We start from the raw sequence: 23,479 nt of genomic DNA on the forward strand, positions 1-23,479 counted from the left end.
CTAGGATCTGGGTTTCTATAATCTCATTAACTTCCTACCATAAGGAACCATATTCCAGAACCTGCTCTTATCACTGGTTCTAAAAGCCAAGCCCAATTATTCACAAAAAGATAAATGCATTCCAGTATTTCAGAAGTAACGAGATGATTATTGCATAATTTAAACTTAATACAAGAGATCACACATAGCATCTTCAAATTCTGTTTTGCACTGCATCTCTCTAAAACACTAGAGACTGACTAGTCCTCAAGCATTATGACATTACAGTAGCAACTGACAGTATGGAATTTTTACTTATCTGGTCATGAATACACATAACTCAATTTCTAAATTACAAAAATGCAGTTTTTATAAGGAAGACTACTGAAAATGGCAACAAGATACAATGAGCTTGATTCTTTATAGTCAGTATGCAAAGACACTGATGATATTTACATTATAAATACTAAATACCTGATCATTGACGAGCATCTGTTCAATCTCTTTTTCACCTAAATTTTGCTGCATTATAAAACGTAAGCATTCAAAAAAGGCAGATATTACTGCTGAACACTCTGAAAAGCTGGTTTTCATTCTTTCTGATGACAGCCTAAAAAATAATAAATAACTGCGGATTACTCTTTCATGAAAAAGAAAATAAAAGCCCAGAATCACCAAAATAAAGACATTAAAAGGGCTTTGTACCAGGCACAGAAAGGTAAAATACTACATGCCCTCACTCATGTCAGAACTAAAAAGAAAAAAGTTGAGCTTTTACAAGTAGAGTGTAGAATTGTAGTTACTAGAGGCTGGAAAGGGGAGGGAATAGGCTGGAATAAGAAAAGATCGGTTAATGGATACACAATTACAGACAGACAGGAAAAATAAGTTCTGTTGGTGTACTGTAGTGGTAGGCATCTATAATTAACAATAATTTATTGTATGTTCTCAAATGGCTAGAAGAGAGGAGTTCAAATGTTCTCATCCCATGATAAATTTTTGTGATAATGAAAATGCTAATTACCCTAAATTTGATCATTACACATTGTATACATGTATTGAAATATAACTCTGTACCCTGTAAATATGTACAGTCAATACTTGTCAATTAAAAATAAATAAATCTAAAAAAAAAAAAGAAGAAGAAAAAGAAAAGGTATACCTAAAGAAGAGGATTTTTTTTTTTTTTTTTTTGCAGCTGGCCGGTACAGGTATCTGACCCCTTAACCTTTGTGTTATAACACTGTGCCAACTGAGCTAACCGGCCAGCCTGAGAAGAGGAATTTTTAAAATAAAATTCTTAAACTAAAAACTGGGAACACAGGCCGGCCCGTGGCTCACTCGGTAGAGTGCGGTGCTGATAACACCAAGGCCACATAAATAAATAAATAAATAAAAGGGACAGCTTAGTAACACCTAAGTCATGGGTTTGGATCTCTGTACTGGCCAGCTGCCAAAAAAATAAATAAAACAAAAAATAAGAAAATAAAAGGGATAGCTATATTTCATCTTAAATGTAAGATTCAGATATGCTGACTGCATTGAAACACATGAGTTTTAAAGAATAATTAATACTGGCTACAAAGAAAGTAAAATTAAAAACTCTATAACATTTTACAGTCAGTTTAAAATTTATACAAAATTTGAATTAAGTATTTTATTTCCAAGAAAACATTTTCCCAGTAAGTTTTAGGTATTATCTGACAGATTCTCTCTTATACGGTATCTAAAGATTCTAAAATACAATTAGAAAGAAAAGTATTCCCCAACATACTAAACATGCCTCCCGTACGTACCTCAATAGTTGTAACCGTATAGAGTACAGCTTCCCAGAGAGCTGGGCAGACAACGGGGTCACTGTCACCAATGCTAAGAAGAACCGACGGGCTCACTTTGGATGCTTCCTCCTTCATCAACTGTGGAATGCGCTGGCATAAAGCAGAAACCAACTCAAAATAAGCTGAGCGGATCTAAAGAAGAAATGGAAAGCTGAATTAAATTAAAACCTAGTAGAACTTGATAAGATTTTTTTATTTACGGTAATGGCAGATAGATTATTCACACTAACCCTTCCGACTTATAAAACTAAAAGACTTTCAAAAAACACTTTTAAAAATCTTCTTAAAAGTATAAAATGGCTGAAAAGACATTAGAAATTACAAAGGCAAAAGTGAAGGCAGAAAGACTTAATTCAACTTTCTCTCTCTTTGGCTGAAGCAAACACAAATCCTCTTTAGTGGCAGAAGCCTTCATATGAGGCCTCCATTACAGCCACACAAATAAAACATAAGACAAACCAAGAGCCATATCAGCAAAAAAAAAAAAAGAAAAAAAAGACAGCACAGAAATCTGAGACTTTAAATCTTAGAATTATTAGTCAAAAACTCCATAACAATGCTTATATATTTAAAGAAACAAAAGTTTAAACAAATTTACAGAAACAGGGATCCTAGAAAAAAGTCGATTTGAAAAAGAAACAAGCACAATTCCTAAACTAAAAATAAATTAACTAAAATTTAAAGCTCAATTCGCAGTTCAAGAGCAGTGCTATGATCTGAATGTGCCCCCCCCCCAAATTTATATATTGAAAATTAATTGCCAATGTGAGAGTATTAAGAGGTGGGGCTTTTGGGAGGTGATAGGGTCATGAGGGCACCACCCTCATCAATGGTATTCGTGCCCTTATAAAAGGCCTTGAGGGAACAAGTTTGCCCCTTAGACTCCCTCTGCCGTGTGAGAAAGCAGCAAGCACCTTTGAAGCAGAGAGAGCAGCCCTCACCAGACACTGAAATCTGCTGGCACCTTGATCTTGGACTTCCCAGCCTCTAGAGCTGTGAGAAATAAATAAATTACCCAGTGTAAGATATTTTGTTATAGCAACCTGAATGGACAAAACAAACAGATTAGATACAAATAAAGAGAGAAACAGTGAACTGGAAGATAGAATAAAAAAATAATAATAATCCACAAAGCAGTATGGAAAGACAAAAGATAAAAAAAATATCTAAGACAGCATAAGAGACAGAGAGTATAGAATGAGGTGTAGCATATATTTAAACAGAATCCTAAAGAGAGAGAAAAGAGAAAATGTGGCAAAGAAAACATGTGAACAGATAATAGCTGGGAATTTTGCAAAGCCAATGTAATACACCAATCCACAGATTCAAGAAGCCCAAAAATCCCAAGCAGGCTACATAAAAGAAAAACCACACCAAGACAGATTGCAGTACAACTACAAAAACACAAACAGAAAATCTTAAAAGTAGCCAGAGACAAACAACCTTCAAAAGAAGGACAGTAAAACTAATAGCTGACTTAGCAACAATTTAAATCAGAAGACAGTGAAATAATATCTTGAACACAAAATAACTGCTAACATGCAATCCTGTACTAAGCAAAAATATCTTTAAAGAATGAGGGTGAAATAAAATCATCTTCAGATACAAAGCAACAAATATGCAGGCAATCTAAATAAAGACTGAGAGTATAAAATAATAATAATATACTGTGAAATTAAAAAATACACATACATATATTTGACCCCACGAAATATTCTACTGACAAGTATGACAAGTATGTACATTTTATTAAAAATACTGCAAAATCAAAGTCTGCAGAGTATTTAAAAAGACGTGACATTTAAAAACACAGCAAACTTTAAAAAGTTTGTCTCTTGAAAGCTAGGCTGGAAAACCATATGACCATATAAACATATCAAAAATCATAATCAAGAAAATTTCAAAATTCATTCATGATAGAAATACTCAGCAAAATTAAGAATAAAAAGAAATTTCCGAACCTTACGAAATCTATAGCAAACATCATATTTATCATTGAAAATCTAGAACTATTTTCATTAAAGTCATGAACAAGAAAAGGATGCCTGCTATCACCACTTCTACTTGACAGGGTATTGGGAGACCTAATCAATACAAAGAAACAAGGGCAAAAAACTGGAAAGGAACCTAAATAACTCTTTATAATTACAGCAATATAACTAGTTAGGAAAAATATTCAAAATGATCTAAAGACAAACTAGAAGAACTAACAAGAATTTTGAAGAGTTGCTGGATACAAAATTAACATACAAAAGCACAGCACTCCTATACACCTGTAGAAACCAAATAAAAAAATTTAATTAAAAATAACCCCACTTCACAATAGCAACAAAAACCATAAAGACATGTTCATTGGAGTGAATATTATAAAACATTATTCTAGGATGCAATGACCCAAAAGAATTTTGAAAAAGAACAAAGTTGGAAATTTTCAACACTTAATGTAAAACAGTAACAACCAAGAGTGTGGGGCTGGCTGGTTAGCTCACTTGGGGAAAGTATAGTGTTATAACACCAGCATTAAGGGTTTGGATCCCCATACCAGCCAGGAACAAAAAAAAAAAAACTTTGGACAGAGCATGTTAAGTAAAATAAACTATCAAAATTATTTAAAAATAAAAGAAGAATGAGGTATTAGTGTAAGGACAGACATAAAGATTAATGAAATAAAGAGTCCAATATTAAAATCCCACATAAATAATCAACTGAATTTCGACAATTTTGACAGAGTGAGGACGGGATAGTCTTTCAACAAATGGATACCTATATGTCAAAAAATTAACTTTGATTCTCACTTTCACCCTACACACAAAAATTAAATGCACCACACAGACCTAAACTATAAAACTTCTAGAATACAGAAAACCTCTGTGACCCTGAAGTAGGGAACAATTGCTTTGATATGACATCAAAAGCACAAGCCATAAAAGAAAAAAAATAAATTAAACTTCATCAAATTAAAACATATATTCTTCAAAAACCATTAACAAAAGGAAAAGGCCAGCCACAGACTAGAAGAAATCATTCATGATACTTTTATTTGACAAAATACTTCAGTTCAGAATAAATACAGCACACTCACAACTTAAAAATAAAAACCAAAAATGCAATTTAAAAATGGGCAAAAGAATATATGGAGAGCCTGATAAATCAATCCTCCTCCTAAAAGAACAGCTATAGGCTCTGTGGACAAAACACAAAACTACTACTTAAAGTCTCTAGAGACTGAAATACAGGCACATTTGAGAGGAGAATGAAGACTGGGAGTAAGAAATCCACACAGACTGAGTTCCTATTTTTTGCAGCTTTGCCCTGAAGGTGGCTGCAGTGACCAGTACAGAGACACTGGGCCTACAACTCCAATAGAAAGACTGACATCTTTGTGGTTGGAAGAACTAGAAGAACCAGGAAAAGGAGCCCAGGTAATCAAGATTGCAGGAGAATGAGGGAAAACTCTAGAAAAGAGAGAGACAGTGAAGGGAACCCCATATTCTACGTTTTTAACAGCCTAAATATACAGCTGATCTCTGAACCATGCACGTGCCCAATAAACTGAAAGCAGCTTAAGGCTAAAACTTACAAGAACTGAACTGAGAGCTGAGCTGTTGCCTATCACAGGCATGGCATGATATGAGTCTAACCAAGCTAAATATCTGCTGATACTTACAATATGATATATCTATTCCTTTCCTTACCCAAGAAAAATATGTCCAAAGACTATAAAACTAAGCAATAAAAAGAAATGGACTACAGATACATATGTCCAGACAAAGATTATAAAACTAAGCAATAAAAAGAAATGGACTACAGATACATCAACAATATGAGTGAATCTTTAAAAATTATGCTGAGTAAAAGAAGCCAGATACAGAGTAATGAACAGCTCCATTTATACGAAAACTGTGGAAGAGACAATTCTAATCTGTAGTAACAGAAAGCAGACAAATGACTGCCTGGGATAAAGGGAGAGGATGACTAGAAGGAACATGAAGAACCCATTTTGGATGAAAAAGTTTTCTATTTCTTGATTGTAATGGTTATATGGGTATGTACACATGTAGATAGGTATATACATCTGTCAAAATTTAACAAACTGTACACCTAAAATAGCTGCATTTTATTGTGTGTTAATCATACCTCAATAAAGGTGACTTAAAATTGTGTAGGGTATTTTTCAATACCTGAATAAATTGGGAGTTATGACAGGCTAATAAACAGTAAGACTCAATAACATAAAGACAGCAATTCTCCCCAAGTCATTCTATAAATTCCATACAACCCCGATTAAAATCTCAATTCGATTTTTTTGAGAAATTCAATAAATTTACTAAAACTTATATGGAAGAATAAAGTCTCAAAACAACTTAGTCGATCTTGAAGAAGACAACTAAAAAAGGGTGACTCACCTGAGCAGATATTAGGACATACCACAATGTCATATTAATATGGTATTGGCATAAGAGACAGAATTTAGAGACAAACTTATGAATATTTGGGAATCTAATGTACCATAATGGCAGGTCCGCAAATAAACAGGGAAAAAATGAACAGTTTACTAGGTAATGTTAGGAAAACTGGTTCACCATACAGGAAGAAAAATGTAACAAGATTTTTACTTAACACTACATAAAACAGTTAATTATTGATGGATGGATTAAGGATTTCATATGAAATGTAAAACTATATTTAAAAGATATGACTATTAAAATTTTTAAATATAAGAATATCCTTATGACTTAAAAGTGGGAAAGGCTTTCACAAGGCAAAATCATTGACTTCACATCAAAATTAAGATTTCTTTCTAATGACATATGGAAGAGGTGACAGAATGGAATCTTTTGCAATGCCTAAAAACAACAAAAGGACTAATATTTAGAATACACAAGAGGGCTGGCCAGTTAGCCCAGTTGGTTAAAACACAGTGCTATAACACCAAGGTAAGGGGTTCAGATCTCCATATAGGCCAGTTCCAAAAAAAAAAAAAAAAATAGAATAACACAAGAAGTCCTAAAAAAGATGAACAAGTAATTTACAGAAAAAGAAACATAAAAACTAAGAAGCTTATGAAGACATGATAAAAATCACTAGTAAGCAGAGTAATTCAAGTTAAAGAGGTATAATTTGAACTCCTATCAGACTGATGAAAAATTAAGAACCTGAATGCTGCCTACTGCTGGCTAGAATATAAGGTGATAGGATTCACCATGCACTGATGATGGTTGAGCCTACAGTAAGGTGGCCATTCAGTTGAGCAAATGTGGCACTATTTCAGAACTGAAAAAGTAGGTATGCACATACTCTATGACTTAGCAATTGAGAAATTCAAAGAATTTCTTGCAGACACATGAATGAAGATGTTAACTGCTACATCTTCATTGTAAAATCATTGTAAGATCCATATTATCTTTTTTTCCACGAACTTTTTGAAGTACCTTCACACTACCCAGCAGTTGGAACACGTGTATCAGACATACATACAGGAACATGATAGATCTTTTTTAAGAAAGTACTAAATAAAAAGTATAAATAGAATGAAATATAATACAATATCATTTATGTTTCAAAAACACAGTCAATCCTCATTATTTGCAGATTCCATATTTGTAACCCCAAAATCAAAACTTGCAGTGCTTTTGTGGCCATTCAGACATGCAGAGTGGTGATGAGTTGTTAATATGCACATTCCCAGCTGAGGTCAAACAAGGTGACACTCTGCTTTCTTGTCTCAGTTCTCATACTGTTTACAAGTATTCCCTTCAGTCTATTTAGCACATTTTTAGAATTCTTGTGCTTTTGGTTGGTGATTTAGTTTTTTGGGGGGTTTTTTTTGTCTTTTTCGTGACTGGTAAGGGGATTGCAACCCTTGGTGCAGTGTCGCCAGCACCGTGCTCAGCCAGTGAGCGCACCGGCCATTCCTATATAGGATCCAAACCCGCGGCGGGAGCATCGCTGCGCTCCCAGCGCCGCACTCTCCCGAGTGCGCCAACGGGCCGGCCCGGTGATTTAGTTTTAAATGGCCGCCAATAGTAGTGTTGAAGTGCTGTCTATTGTGTCTAAGGCACAAGAAGTCTGTGATGTGAAAATACATGTATTACACGAGCTTCATTCAGGTGTGAGTTCTAGTGCTGTTGGCCATGAGTTCAATGGTAATGAATCAGTAATATATATTAAATATTGTGTCTTTAAACACATAAAAAAAGGTTATGTATTGATCAACTGACAAACATGTTGTGACGAGAGGCTCATAGGAACCTAACTCTGTATATCCCCTAGGAGCAACACCTCGGCATTTACTTATTAGGTATTCATGGTGACTTTATAAAACATAACTGCTATGAATAATAAGAATTAACTGTACAGATAAAAGGACATACATTAAACACATCAGAATGGTCAGCTGGTAGAGGCAGCAAATCAAGAGGGAGAGAGGAACAAAGAAGAAAAAATAAATACATTAAAAGAGAACAGCCTTACATATACCAACAGTTTTATGGTGCTATCAGCAGAGGAATATGATAATTCAACTCTGAGCCTAAAGCCCAAACTAAATAAAAAAGTGAAAACAGAATAACATTATAGTAAGAGAGGTTAAGTCCTGAATGATCTACCACAAAGATGTGCTTGTAGAGTTTTAAATATAAACCATAAACATAAAACATAAATTAACAGGATGGGGGGGGAATCAGAGAAATGTCTTGTAATAAAAAAGATTAAGATACCTGTGGTACATTGTGTTTTCCATACTTCCAAAACTTATTCTGTGATAAAAGAGACTTAAATTTCTCCTCCAAAGAATCGAGCTCACTATCAGGTAAGAGGCAAAGCAATTTCTTTAATGCCAATAAAGAACAAGTTACAACTCGATAGAATTTGGCTTCTCTTTCTTCCTCTGGAACAGTTCTTGAAGTGAAAAGAAAATAAATATATAAAAGGATTCAAAATAAGACAAACCACATACTTAGCACTTCTATTTTAAGTGTTTTATCATTAAATTATCTACCAAAGTTGCTTTATTTCTATCTTCTACTTCCCCTCTGCCAATCCCCTTCAAAATGCAAACACACACAACTTTAATGACATATACTAACGCAAGATGAAAGTAGACGAAAACTATGGCTTAAATTAAGTGAGCAAGTTTACAGCTCTCAGTATCACATACTAGAATGATTCTAGGAAATGAATATCAAGGCATCTAAGATTATTTTCACTTATAAACTCTTAACAGTTGGATTACAACAAAGGAGTAAAAGTAAATAAAACATCTCACTACTCTTTAAATAAAACTATTTATAGTTCTCCAACTATTTTCAATCAGACCTTAAAATAGTTCCTGCTATGTCAAAGGTAAATGGGAGAAAAATCTAAAAACACTTCTTTCTAGTAGAATCAAATGTGTAGCTCCCAGATAATTCAAGTTAAACAGCAAGACAACTTCCAAATAAAAGCGCTTAATACACCAGCTGGCATACGCATCTCCATATTTAAATGCCTTCTTTTTAAAATATGTCACATTGAAATTATCAACTGATTACCTATGAGTAAAACAAATCCTTAATATGAGTTATATAGAAACAATACAACTTACTGTGGGTCACTGAGTGTATCAGGTGTTTCTTTTATAAGATGATCCTGCAGCACCTACAGTGGGAGAAAAATACCAAAGCCTTGAGAATTTATTGAACTGTCAGTGATGAAAAGATACAGCATAGTTAAGTAAAATCCATTTTGTAAAAATCCCTATAAATCTCATCTAATCTAATAGCAAAAACAAGGAGCAAAACTAAAAGTTTTGAATTTTACCCGTTTTTCTTTTCCTATCAATCCCCAAGGTTGGCTTCTGTTGGGGTAAGGATAGGGTACTTCTTCCCCACACCTGTAGTTTCCATCAAGAGAAATTTTCTTCTAAATACTTCTGACCACTTATTTCTACATTTTTCTTACACACAACAGTGAAGTGGAATAATCAATTACTAAATTTGAGAGAGAAATTAGGCTCTGCTTTCTTCTCCCCTCTTTTTGAGAGCCTCCCTGCCTACAGAGAAGAACACACATTGTGCTCTACTCTGCTGCATTCTGCAAGCATTAATTTTTTTAAAATCCTCAATTCCTCCCGTGCCACTTCCAGTTCATCTTTTTTAATTCTTGACATAATTCTAATTAACTTTATTGTCTGGTTTTTCCAATTGATATATTAACAATAGCAAATAACAAGGGAAGAAATGAGACACTATTAGAGACAGAGACACTGAATACCACAAAAAGTTATGGCTGATATTGGTCTGGCCAAGTGCAGAGAAACTTTCATATCTATTAATGGGAGTATAAGTTTGTGTGGCCTTTTGAAGGCAATTTATCAGTATCTATTAAAATTTTACAGTGTACTAGATGGGATAAGAAAAGAAAAGTGAAGGACTGATACAGAAAAACTATGTGAGATTAATGTTTAGGGATGCAACAGAACAAAGTATAACATCCTTAAGAACTGTTAAACAATTAAAATGTTTCAGATGATAAAATAAAAAATGGGAATGGGGTTGCAAAAAAAAAAAAAAAAAAATTATAGGGCCGGCCTGTGGCTCACTTGAGAGAGTGTGGTGCTGATAACACCAAGGCCACAGGTTCGGATCCCTGTATAGGTAGGCCGGTTAGCTCACTTGGAAGAGTGTGACAACACCAAGTCAAGGGTTAAGTTCCCTTTACCGGTCATCTTTTAAAAAAAAAAATTATAAATGTTTTTATTCTTTGACCCAACATGTGGTTACTATCACTGCCACAAGGGTATGAGGAGATCTATTCAAGAATGATCATTGACAAGAAATACATTTTCTTTCTTTATAAACTAAAAAGATCATTGAAGCAGCATTTGTTATAATAAAAAATTGAAAAAATTCAATGTACATTAATTTTAAAGGAGTTAGATAAACTATTGTACATCCATATAAAGTAATCCTGGAGAACCAACAAGAAGAATGAAATAGATCTGTATACATGTACTGATATGGAAATATGAGGGAAAATAATTTTAAATTTATTTTTAGATATATTCTGTTTAAATTACTTATTATAAAGCATATATTTATCATATTATCTAAAAATGTTGATTTATAAATTAAACATGGAAAATTTAAACACTGTAGAAAGATCAATCCAAAATGTTAATTTTGTTAAAAATACAAAATGACCAATTTTATTAAACAACATTTTAAAAAGGCAACCCTCTGTTGGAAATATTTCACATTCTCATTCCTCTACAATGCCAGGTAAAAAAGATGTCATTATAATATGCCTTCTATCTCTTAATACTTAAGAAAAAAATAAATTCAGAATGGTTCCAAGAACTTACACTTATAATTTCATCCTTACAAAATGCTATGGCTTCAGGTTGTTTGCTCGGAGGGAAAGCTGCTTCAAATGCATCTTTTGCTGCAAATGCAGCTGGTGTATAAGTATCACACTGAGCCATTAGCCAATATCCCATTAAACTTTTTAAATAGGGAGCCAAGTGTTTCTTTACTTTAAGGATAAGTTTTTCAAAAGCTTGCTGTGTGGCCTCTCGAACCCGGCGGTCATGATCCTATGGAAAATATCAATGTAGTTTAAAATATTTCTAACCCATAAAAACAAATACAGACATTTCTGGATATGCTATAATGACCCATTAGTAAGAATTCACCTACACACAGAACTACAATTTTTTTTCCAAATATCAAGAATTTGGAGTTTTTTTCACATCAGAAATTATGTGAAATAGTTAGTTTTTCCTTTTCCCTCCCCTCCCAATGAGATAAGATTTTATTCAAGATAGATTCAAGGCTGGGCCTTGAATAATTAAGCGATTCATTCTCATTCTTCTGCAGCATATATACAAGAGAATAAAATAACTGCCAAAATTTATTACAACTGGAAAGTATCTGGGTAATTCTCTAATAATGACCTAATTTGCCAAAAACACAGACTCCCTATACACTCTGTACATCCCAACATAATCCAATCTGCATAACAATGCTCACATAACATTTCATAAACCTCACAAAAAATGAATCATACAAATTTAACAATCCCTATGACTTCAACCAAAAAATACACTAGAAATAAACTAGTAAATACTTAATACTTGAACTAGTAAATATTTAATACTTACAAGTGAAATTTTGCAGAAAATTCTTGGCCAATATGGAAGAACTCCTTTTACGATTTCTGTGTCTCTCTCTGTACACATGGCTCCAAATTCCTGCATAGCCTAAAAATAAATTATTAACATTATTAAGTAATTAATAGCCACATATTGGCTATTGATTATGTGCACTCTATTCTGAAAGCTTAATCTACTTTATATAATGAGAGGATACATTATTTCTGTTTGTGCCATATGGAATGAATCTGAACATTTCCTTCACCAGCTCCTATGATAGAAACTTTTTAGTTGTTTTTTAAGAAATAAAATGTATACAAACAAAAAACCCCATTTAAAATTATAGGGTCAAAATTACATTCCCTAATGGGAAAAACTACAGTCAAAATTGCAAAGTGGTTCAAAAAAGTTCAGAGCAACAATTCATTACCCAAAAGTGTCAACTAAGCTTAAGTCCACGTATCAAAAAAAAAAAGCACAATTGTAAAAGAACTTATTAGTAATAAACTATCGTTCATTTTCTTTACAAAAGGATTTTCTTGATCAATTTTATGAAAACAAGAAAACTTGCTTTTAATTTTGTTGTGACGTCTTTCTTAGAAAGTTTCCGCAGCACCATTCGGAAATCAGAATCTACAAGACTGTCGATTTCTTCAGCACCTTGAATAGCAGGAACATAGCCTAGGTCACTCTGAGATGTTCCAAAACCAATAAATCCAGGAACCGTTCCCTGTTCTTTGGCAAGGAGTTCTGCGGCTCGGCCACTGTTTGAAGGCTGTTAAGTAGGGGAAAAAAAAGTCAGAGTCCAGGAAGAGTTCAAAATTTAACTTTATAATTCCTTGACGATTCCTATGGTCAAAACAAGCTTTTATTTTAGTACTTTTTTTTCCCCTAGCCTAAAATTTCATCTATTGTAATGTTCCCCAAAGATGAATGTTTCTGTCACCAAGAACCTATCATTAATAATCCTAGAAGCTACTTCCTGGTTTCCTAAACATTAGGACAAAAAGAACAGAATTTTAAATAAATGGAATAAAATTTTAAAAATCAGAATGTATCATGTGGTAAGATTTTCATAAATACTATTTTATGAATTGTTTTATTTCCAACTTTTATATAAATAGTATGCTTATACATGTATGTGTACTGTGTAACGATGTAAAATTAACTCATAAATGGATCCCATCTTTTCATTCATCCATTCACTCAACAAATATTTATTAAGCAATCACCACAGGACACATCTAGTGCTTCTAGACTGGGAATTCCTTGAGGGCAGATACACTCATTTCCATATATCTACAGCCTAGCCTAACCTCTTTGGGCTAAAATTATTTTATTATGAACATAAAAATCAATAGAATGGTCAAGATATAAGATATACTCCTTTGCTTTGAACCATAGTCATTTGTTTGATGATACGCAAGTCAGGGGGTTGTTACAGAGAAACAAAATATTTGAACTGTTGAAAGAATTAACTTACTCACTGTTATATGAGGATACTTCAAAAAGTTCACAGAAGGATCTGTATTATCTTATAATTCTATTTTTCCACAAACTTTTTGAAGAACCCTTATATAAGGAGAAAATGCCTCAGTTTGACCACCAAGATAACATTACAACCCACCTAAACTTATCTATTTCTTATTTCTCTGCAATGATGTTTACAAAGGGTTATCTGAACACATGATTCAAATTGCTCATATCTAGGAAAAGGGAAGCTTGTTTGGAAAATTCATTTGATAAGGAATAATCTGGCCTACTTTATAAACTGAACTGAGTGACCAGAAATGAAAATGATGTCCTGAATTATACGAAAAAAGTCCTGTTTTAAAACTTTATTAAAATGAAATAACACTATTCAGTTTGCCTTTCTCAATATTGGCACATGAATAAAGAGCTACAAAGAAAGTTACTGAATTGGTATACAACTCTGAAACTAAATATGATGACATGAGGATATCAGAATTTTATGTATAATCTCATTTGTAAACAGTTTTATTATGAAACAAACTTAAAAACTAATTATTGCTAAAAGCAAAAGAAGTCAAGGCTGAATTCCAAACTAACCTGAAATACCAGAGCTGACCGTGATAACTAGGGGCAGAAGAAAAGGTAGCAGATTTCTATTGTTCAATTTAAAAGTCACTACATCAGGCTGGCCCGTGGCTCACTTGGTAGAGTGCTGTGCTGATAACACCAAGGCCACGGGTTCAGATCCTATATAGGGATGGCCGGTTTGCTCACTGGCTGAGCGTGGTGCTGACAACACCAAGCCAAGGGTTGAAATCCCCTTACCGGTCATCTTTTTAAAAAAAAATAAATAAGTAAAATAAAATAAAATAAAAGTCACTACATCTATTTTTACTACATTTTATGACATTTATTTTTAAATGTAGTAATTGTATCTTTTATTCAATGTCTACTTTTCTTTTTTTTTAAAAGATGACCAGTAAGGGGATCTTAACCCCTGACTTGGTGTTGTCAGCACCATGCTCACCCAGTGAGCTAACCGGCCATCCCTATATGGGATCCGAACCCAGGGCCTTGGTGTTATCAACACCGCACTCTCCTGAGTGAGCCACAGGCCAGCCCTTCAATGTCTACTTTAAATTTAAAACATAGTTACTGTTACGATCTTTGAATGTTAGATACTTATACACATAGTTCAATAGAAATTAAAAACCCTGACTCTACTTCCAGCTGTTAATTTTTCTTATACTATACCTACTTCTGTCTACATTCTTTTGTAACAAACCTTCTAGAGGTATTTGACGTGGCAATACTGGATTTACAGTTTAAAGACCAAACTAAGGAAGACTTCCAAGATCTTTCACTATCTGTCCTCAACTTTTCCATCTTATCTCCTGCCACTCTTTCCTTCCCTTGCCCATCTCTCCCTTCCCTCTCCCAATTATGCTGTCATCACTCATGTTCCAGTCCCAAAGACTCCCTGAATATGTTATGCCCTTTAACAATTTGAACTTTGTATAATCTTTTCCCTCTGCCTGAAAACCCTTCCTCTCTCTTTATTGCCTGCAAACTCCTATTCATCCTTCAAAACACTCATGCTTGCATCACTTACCTCCCTCAGGTTAACAGCCATTCTCTTCTGTTCTCACATGTTCTTTCTGTTCACACCTGTATCATAATTCTTTAATATATTATATTTGCTTGCTTATCCGTCTATATATCAAACTAATAGTTCACAACAGCAGACATTTGTCTATCACCTTTGAATACACAGCATCCAGTATTCAGTCTGTTAAATGAATGACTGCAACTCTGAAGTTCAAATCCCAACTCTGCAACATTGTGGCTACATGAGTTTAGGTAAGTTAATTTCCCTAAACTTCAGTTCTATCATCTTTAAAATGAGGTGAGAGAATCGAACTCATTACTTAGGTTGTTGTCAAGATTAAACATACGTTTTTAAACCACCATAGTAATAACTGATTCCAGCAAGAATTACTAAAGGGTACAAAAACCATTAGGTGAAAGTTTATGGGAGAATAGGCTATTCAGTCTCAACCTACCACTCCACATATTGTTATCAGCCAATGGAAAAAGATAAGTATACAATGGATACCACTTAACCAAGTAATTAAATAAATACACCAATTATGGGACAAACAAGGGTATCATGTGCATCTGTTGTGTACACTGAAAAAGAGCCATCATCCATGAAGCATTCCTGCTAAAAATTGTTTAACCTGATGGTTTAATCATAAGGAAACAATTAGACAAATCTAAATTAAGCCAAACAATTGGCCCAGACTTTTCCAAATTGTCTGTCCTAAAAGACACCCCTCTCCACCCCACCCCCCCCTGAAAGCACTGTGAAACTGTTCATATTAAAGGAGTCTAAATGGTAACTAAATGGAATGAGTGATCCTTGATTAGATCTTGAATTTTTTTTTTAATGGTGTATCTAAAAAGATAAAAAAAAGTTACAGAGAACATTATAGAATTACACCATAGTTTAAGCTTCCCCATGTTATAATTGCTCATGGGTTAAGAAAAAAGAATGGCATTGTTTTTACAGGATACATGCTGAAGTGTTTAGAAGTTAAGAGTCCGGATGTCCACAACTAACTCACATACAGTTCAGCAAAATACAATGGCCTGTGGCTCACTTGGGAGACCGTGGTGCTGATAACACCAAGGCCATGGATTCGGATCCCATATAGGGATGGACAGTTAGCTCATTGGGTGAGCATGGTGCTGACAACACCAAGTCAAGGGTTAAGATCCCCTTACTAGTCATCTTAAAAAAAAAAAAAAAAAAACGGAAATTAAGAAAGAAAACAAATACGACCAAATGTTAACAATTGGCAGATCTACGTAAAGAATATATGAATTGTCACTCTGATAGTCTTGTAACTTTTCCCTATATTAGGAATTCTTCCCAAAAAAAGTTGAAAAAGAATTAAATAAAACATTAAGTGAGAATGCAAGTAAAGTGCTTAGCATAGTACTTAACACATAATTAAGTTACCATAATTGTTGATATAATTTTCCAAAACTGATTAAGTGCAAGATCTAAGAAAGTGTGGTACTGAAATCACTAGAATTAACTGGATCAGAAACAGAAAGAAAAGCATTCTCATAAAATTGGACTGCACCTTTCTGAGTACTTTCAAACCTAGTACCATAAAACATACCATTATAGCATCCCTAATCGTGTCGGTTTACACTTTAGGGTCTTCTTCAAACAAGTACTCAGTGAGCTTCTACTATATGTCAGTCCCTGTTCTAGGCTCCGAAGATAACAGCAGCAGATTAAAACAAATGCCTCCAAAATATTTACATCCTAGTGAAGCAAGACAGTACACTACATAGCCATAAAGGCAATGATGCAATATAAAGCAGGAAAGAGAACAGGGAGCGGGGGAGGGCTATAATTTCAAACAGGGAAATCAAGGGAGACTTCACGGAGGCGTCTAGAGCAAAATTTGGAGCCACCTAACAGAAGAGCGTTGGGAGCCTGTCAGACAAGGTCAAGGCATGGTGAGGAGGTCAGTGCAGTTGGATGGAGTGAGAGAGGAAGGAGTTGAAGAGGCGGCCGGAGGTGGAAAGGGGCGACAGGCAGACCATGAATACCATCGTAACGGCTTTGGCCTTTACTCCGACTGATGTGTGGAGTCACCGTAGATTTTTGAGCAAAGAAGGGACATAATCAGAGGTACCCTGCACACAGACTCACTTTAACTATCTCCTACCCAGCTCCCCTTGTTCCCAATGCCAACCCCCGCTTCCTCGCTACCTCGGCCAGGTAACCTTCCAGCTGAAGCTGACACTGAACTACTTCATAAAAATTGTGGGTGTGTGCTCGGGTGGGGACAGTTTTGGCATGGAACATCTTTCCTCTCACAATTCCCCCATCTGCTCAGAGATAACCCACCCCGCCCTCGGGGACGCATACATAACAGAGAGGTCACACTCGACACGCAAACACACGCCTCCCGGCAGCCGCGCTCCACAGACCCTCAGGCCGCGCGCGGCTGCGGAGTCAGCGGCTGTGGGGCGAGGACTCCGCGGTCGGCCAACCACTCTGCACTCACCCGCAGGTTACCCTTGGTCCGCTGCTTGTTCTTGCCGCCCATGGTCGCGGTCGCCGCCGCACTCTCAGCCCGCAACTCCCAGGTTGACACGGCGTGGCCACAACTTCCGGCCCCTCGCTCCGGAAGAGGGTTCATTGTCACAACCTCCCCGGGTCCTCCCCTTCCGCCACCCACCCCACCCTCCTTCCGCCCCACTTCCGCTACCTCCTCCCGCTACCTCCCTGACCATACGCCGCCGGAGACGTCACCAAAAAGGCCACGCCTGTCTTAATTACGTCATTCACAGCCAATAGGAAGCCAAGCGTTGGACTCGTGGCGCTAAATCCTGTCTTGGGGCTTTCAGAAGCTAGATTTCTTCCCTGCTAACGAGTATGAAGTTGGCATGAGCCATGAGAAAGGCAGGGTCACACAAGAGCAGCAGTAAAATGATATGGTAGTGGCTATGGGAAGGTGGAACAGTGTTATACTTTTAAAGGGATGCGATTATCACCATCACCTGGGCGTTAAAAAGGCAGACTCTTAGACCCACCTCGCAAGTAGTGAATCAGATTCTGCATTTTAACAAGATTCTCATTCTTCTTAAATTGTACTGTTCTAGGCAATATTCTAAGCCCCCCCCCTTTGCATATCTAAAGTGTTATGTGCAGTTTCTAGAAAAGGTAGTAATGTGGTGTTCTCTATTAAAGTTTGAAGTATAGACCCTGTAACTTAGTGAATTTGCTTCTTAGAATCACACTACAGGAATAGGACTGACTGGTTAGCTCAGATGGTTAATGCTCAGTCTTGTAATAACGAGCCCAAGGGGGTTCCTTTCCCCATACCAACCAGTCGCCAAATAAAAAGAAAGGGAGAAACATAGGCACATGTGTTCCTGGGCATTGTCTCTCATGTCCATGCACTCACCCTTTTATACTCAACTCCATGATACTGGGGAGTCCGCAAACTGTTTCACCTTTATTCAGCTGGCTTCCTGTTAGGTTCCATCAACAAAGGGCACTAAAAGGTGACTGAAGGCAAGAGGAAGGCGAAAGGACTTACTCCATTCTGTTAGCATCACCTCCACAGCAGCCCTTTACTGTAGCAACAGCAATTACCTTAGCCAGCAATTGATTTTAGTCTCCATCTTTTTTCCAACCGTCACAGAATCAGCCTAATTGCACTACTCTAAGGTACCAGCAGTATCCAGGCACCAACCTAAGTTTATCTCCTCAGAGTTCTGAATCCTAGCCTCCATGGAGCCCCTGCCCCGAGCTTCTAAGATAGCCAGTTGTGCCCCCTCCTCAGAAGTTTTGTTATTGGACTCAGGGCTGGCTGCCTGCCCCTTGAGAAGGAAAAAAAAAAAAACAAAAAAACTCAGAAGTCAAATGGTTGGTGTTAGAAAAGCAGAGGTACTCAGCTGAAGGAGATGTAGGCTATTCCATCTCAAAGATTTATATTTCCTGAGGGGGTTTTTAAGGAACAGTTGAGAGAATGGAATGTGGGAGATGAAAAACAGGAGAGAAGGAGATGTGAGTTATGAGGGAACCATTTCTATGGGTCAGGTACAAGGTCTCACCAAGGCCTCGTCTGGTTTCTGTTCTCATCTTAGCTGCTATTTCAGGACCCTGCAAGATTTTGGTTTGCACTTGTGTACTTGGCTGGTGCCCAAGGTCAGCTTCCAGTCATTTGGCCTTGATCATTTCTCAAGTTTTACAAGTCTCAAAGAAAGGACTGTTAGCTTTGCAAAGTACTAATTAGCTTTTCAGCCTATTTTCCTACTTAGCAAGCAAGATAAGAAAGTCAAGGTATGGCGCTGAGATCTCTGATCCTTCTGCCCTTTCCTGAGCATGTCATGAGTCAGGTAATCAAAGGAAGATACTGGCAGCTTTATGCAAGGTAGACATACTTTATTCTTCAGATATGAGCTTCAAAGATATGCTTTATCCTCAGACATGAGTTCTGTCCCCACTCTGCTGACCCTCCACACTCTGCTGTTTCTCCCAGCTCTGTTTACCCTCCATGCTCTGACATCCAGCAGTTCAGAGCAGTTACCTTTATATTCTCTATACACAATAGCGGCCACAAGCCAAGCATTACAAATTACAGCAATCATGCTGAATCAGTAAATGGCCACACATGCACAGTTTCACTACTTTTATAACTTGTTTCTAGTGAATATGCTGAATCTTGCCCATCTGTAACCGCTGTGAGGCGAGAGATCCTAACTAAACTTTTCTACTTTCCTTACACAGGGGATGGGAAGAAAGAGTGTAGAGAAAAAAACCGTCCTTTTAAAAATCATATCCACCCCCCCTCCTCCGTGCCCAGGCAGTTTTAGGTCTTAACATGGCTTCAGTTTGCTCACTCCAACAATTTGAGCCCCAACACTATGAGATTCCTTCTTTGATCTCCAGAGGACCAGGCATCACCCTCTCTTCATAGGCCTGAGCTAAGCTTTCATGGCCCTCTTTCAAGTTTCTAGGTTCCGATTACTTCAACCTTTTTCTTTCCTTCCTAGCTCAAAAGATTAGCTGCTGTCTGCAGTTAATTTTTCTATGTTACCTCAGTATTGCTTTTTTGCTTTTATAATCACTTTGAATTAATTTCCCATATTAAATTCTTTCTCTTTAAATAACTAATGTGATTTCTGTTTTTCTGACTGAACTCTGATTGGAAAATGTACACAGAGACATATTGCAAGATGTTCACTAAAACACTGTAATAGGAAGATATGCCATGAGCCATCCTGCTATAGGGAACGACATGGGAGCCTGAGTGATACTGTTATTCTGCAGGCTACAAGAGGGTCCCGCGTGTGTGGCATCGCTCTGTGGAATTTCTTGTTTGTACACCTTTGGTTGCTTGACAAGGCTTCCCATAATTAAACAGCTAACCTTTGGCTTAGTATGGCTTTGGGAAATTCCCTGGAGTTTCTCAAAAGGCATGTTAAAATACATCAAAATTAACTGGTTTATTTAAAGGGCATTGTTGGTACTAAAGGTGTTTTTGATGCATGTTCCCGCTATGAGTTGGCTCAATTTAATTTTGTTATTAATCTTTTTTGTTAGTGATGTGTGCATGGACCCATTGTGGCTGTGGTCATGTTCTTGTACGTGTGGAATGAAGTTATTATGTTGGATTTCTATCCACATCCCCCAGGGAGGTGGTGGGTCCGAGTGCTGTGGTGTTTACAATTATTTGATCATCAACCAGTTACAGATTTCTTTGTTTCTCCCCACTCCCACAGTTTCACTTGATTTACCAAGAACATGTTCTTTCCTTAGTAATAATAAGAATGATATAATGTGTTTTTGTTAGTTTGAATAGAATCATTTAACTTTTCACTTTGTCCCCTGTGCTGTTCCCGGAGTCTATTGGCAGGGAAATAGAAGGTATAAACATTGTGATTTTGATTATAAATTAAAATGATCAATATAGGGTATAAGCAATATTAAATTGTTAACCTTAACTAATCAATGTTATTAAAATTAAGAGTAGTAAGTATAAGTAAGATTTAAAAAGGGTTAAATTGTAAGTTAAGAGGTTAAGAATTATAGTTTAAACTAAAAGTCTGACGCTCTTTAAAGCCAAGCATGCTGCTATTGTATAGTTTCCTGGCCATGAGCCACAGGCTTTGGGGTAAACTATTGATGCATGAGTAGGTGTTTTTGTCACAGCATGAGTGCCTTGGAACGTCTTGACCTTTCTTTTTCAATAGAAACAAAATTAAAAAAGTTTTGATTAAAAAATAAAGCAATGTGTAAGAGATTAGGTAAAAACATATAAATAAAGCAAGATTTTTGTGGTTGTTGTCCACACTTGCACTAGACATCTGTGGTCCATCTCTTTCTTTCCTCGCCGACGCCACACCACCTACTCAGGTCCAACGAATCCTGCAGAGCTGGTCTCCAGCAAAGATAATTGTAAACAGTCTAATGTCTATTCATTGTCGAATGTCTAAATAAATTACATGTATTCTATATGCTATTAATCAACAGTTACAAGTGAGGTTTATCTGTAGATACATAAGAAGAATTCTAAGACATACTTTTAAATAAAAAGAAAGTAGCAGAGTAATATGTACAATATTATACCATTTTGTGTTCAAAAATCCACAAAACAATGTTTACGTATTTTATATGGGCACACATATATTATATAAATACATGGGAAAAAAGTCTGCAAGGATGCATACCAGTCTGATAATTGCAGTTACTCTGTATGGAAAGAGGTGGCAAGGAAAGAGCTGGGTGAGAATGGCATCTGTGAGTTGTCCTGTACTTTCCTGGAGATAGAAATTTTGGGATCCCTGCTGACAGTGGGTTAGGAGTTATGTGGTCAGAGGTTCCAGTTAAGATGGCAGAATAGATAGTCCCCAGCATCACTCTCTCCACAAATCAACCAATTTACAACTAAAAAAATGTAACATCAGCCAGGCTGGGGCTGCTTGAGCTCAGGGGAAGAGGAGGAGAGACCTACAGAGTTCACAAAGGCAGGAGAAACCACAATGAGAGAAACAAAAAACTGCTCAGAGCATTTCAGGCTGCAGCTGCTTTAAGGCTAGAGCTGCTGAGTGCATGGAGCAGGAGCCAGTAAAAACCACAGATGTGCCCTTCAGATGGCGTTACTTGGAGGTGGCAGGGGAGAAGAGAGCCTTGGTGGCCACCAGGACAGCAAGACCACTAATAGGGTTCCTGTGGACCCATGCAGGAATAAGGAGCCAGAACAGCTGAAAAAAGGGAGCCATTCAAAGGCCGGTGACCCATTCAGGTGCCAGCAAGTGACTGGCACACAGCTGGTCCCATGGGAAGTGTTTGCAGCATGGGTGGTGGGTGAAATAGACCCACCAGGAGAACACCAGGACACAGCAAGGACAGCCAATCTGCACCCCAACCAGCACAAGACCACTCAGAGGAGACTGGTTGGGAATGCAGAATTGCATGGGGTACAGTTTGCTGAAAAGACTCAGGCCCAGATCAGAGTTTCTACACAACCTAGGTGCACCAGGTTTCTGGAGAGCTGGAAGTACCTATAAGGTCAACCATTAAACCCTGAGCTGCACAAAAAGCCTTCCCTAAGGAAACAGCAGCAAAGTAGCAATTTAGCTCAACAACACAGCTCAAGTACTGGTTCCCACAGGAAGTTCCCCTGTTTTAGAAGTAAGCAAAGGACAAAAAATTAGTTCCGGCCCAGGCACACTGCCAGCGCCTTGGGGCCTGCCAGGGGACCTGAAGTCTGGAGCCAGGGACTGGACCCCCATGCACAACTACTCACACTGCCACTGCCTCAGGGCCCGCCCAGGGACCTGGGGCTTGGAGCCAGGGACCAGACACCCCCTCCCACAGCCAGGCACACTGCCAGTGCCTCAGGCCTGCCCGGAGTCTTGATGCATAGAGCCGGGTACCGGACCTCTCCCACAACCACCAGTGCCAAGGAGCATGCCAAAAACATCAGTTCCATGTGGGTGGCCCACCAAAGCCACCACAGTAACCATGGCTGCCACAAAAGTGGCTAGACATCACAACCACCATGCAGATGTTCCACCAGCCACTGGAGTGCATTGACATAAGGAGAGTCACCAGCAGAGACCAAAGAAAAGAAGAGGATGTTCCTCTCCACAAAGCCTATTCCAGAGTGACAGAAGAAGCATCTGCTCTATGATAATATTGGGGGAGCTGAACACACCTTTTAGCATTGGACAGATTATCTAGGCAACAAATCAACATAGTAACAATTACTCTTTCAGAGGGAGAGAAGAAATCTAGGGTTATCAGTGGTGGGAACAGGGGAGGGAGAGGGGGATAGGGAGAGATTGGACAAGGGGCATAAAGAATAAGTTCAATTTGTAACAATATACATACTAGTAATATTGATTTGATCAACATATGTCGACATTGAACCCAAAAAATATGTATAATCAATTACGATTCAATTAAAAAGAAAAGGAATTATATGATCAAAAAATCATAAATTCAAAGGAAATTAAG

At 37.0% G+C, this 23,479-nt stretch overlaps 1 protein-coding gene across 1 annotated transcript in view; it reads right to left on the reverse strand.

The window, feature by feature from the left end:
* The window catches only part of LTN1 (listerin E3 ubiquitin protein ligase 1), a 49,508-nt gene extending 31,900 nt beyond the window's left edge, over positions 1 to 17,608 (reverse strand). Inside the window, exons 1-8 of the mRNA XM_008590037.1 lie at positions 17,514 to 17,608; positions 12,521 to 12,724; positions 11,959 to 12,057; positions 11,161 to 11,391; positions 9,403 to 9,455; positions 8,537 to 8,717; positions 1,759 to 1,949; positions 454 to 589 (exon numbers count right to left, since the gene is read on the reverse strand). Coding sequence (XP_008588259.1) covers positions 454 to 589; positions 1,759 to 1,949; positions 8,537 to 8,717; positions 9,403 to 9,455; positions 11,161 to 11,391; positions 11,959 to 12,057; positions 12,521 to 12,724; positions 17,514 to 17,555 — 1,137 coding nt within the window. The 5' untranslated portion in view covers positions 17,556 to 17,608. The remainder of the gene's footprint in view (positions 1 to 453; positions 590 to 1,758; positions 1,950 to 8,536; positions 8,718 to 9,402; positions 9,456 to 11,160; positions 11,392 to 11,958; positions 12,058 to 12,520; positions 12,725 to 17,513) is intronic.
* Between the last annotated feature and the right edge of the window lie 5,871 nt (positions 17,609 to 23,479).

Source organism: Galeopterus variegatus, unplaced genomic scaffold, assembly GCF_000696425.1.
Source record: "Galeopterus variegatus unplaced genomic scaffold, G_variegatus-3.0.2 Scaffold5816, whole genome shotgun sequence".
In the NCBI taxonomy this organism is placed as follows: domain Eukaryota; kingdom Metazoa; phylum Chordata; class Mammalia; order Dermoptera; family Cynocephalidae; genus Galeopterus; species Galeopterus variegatus.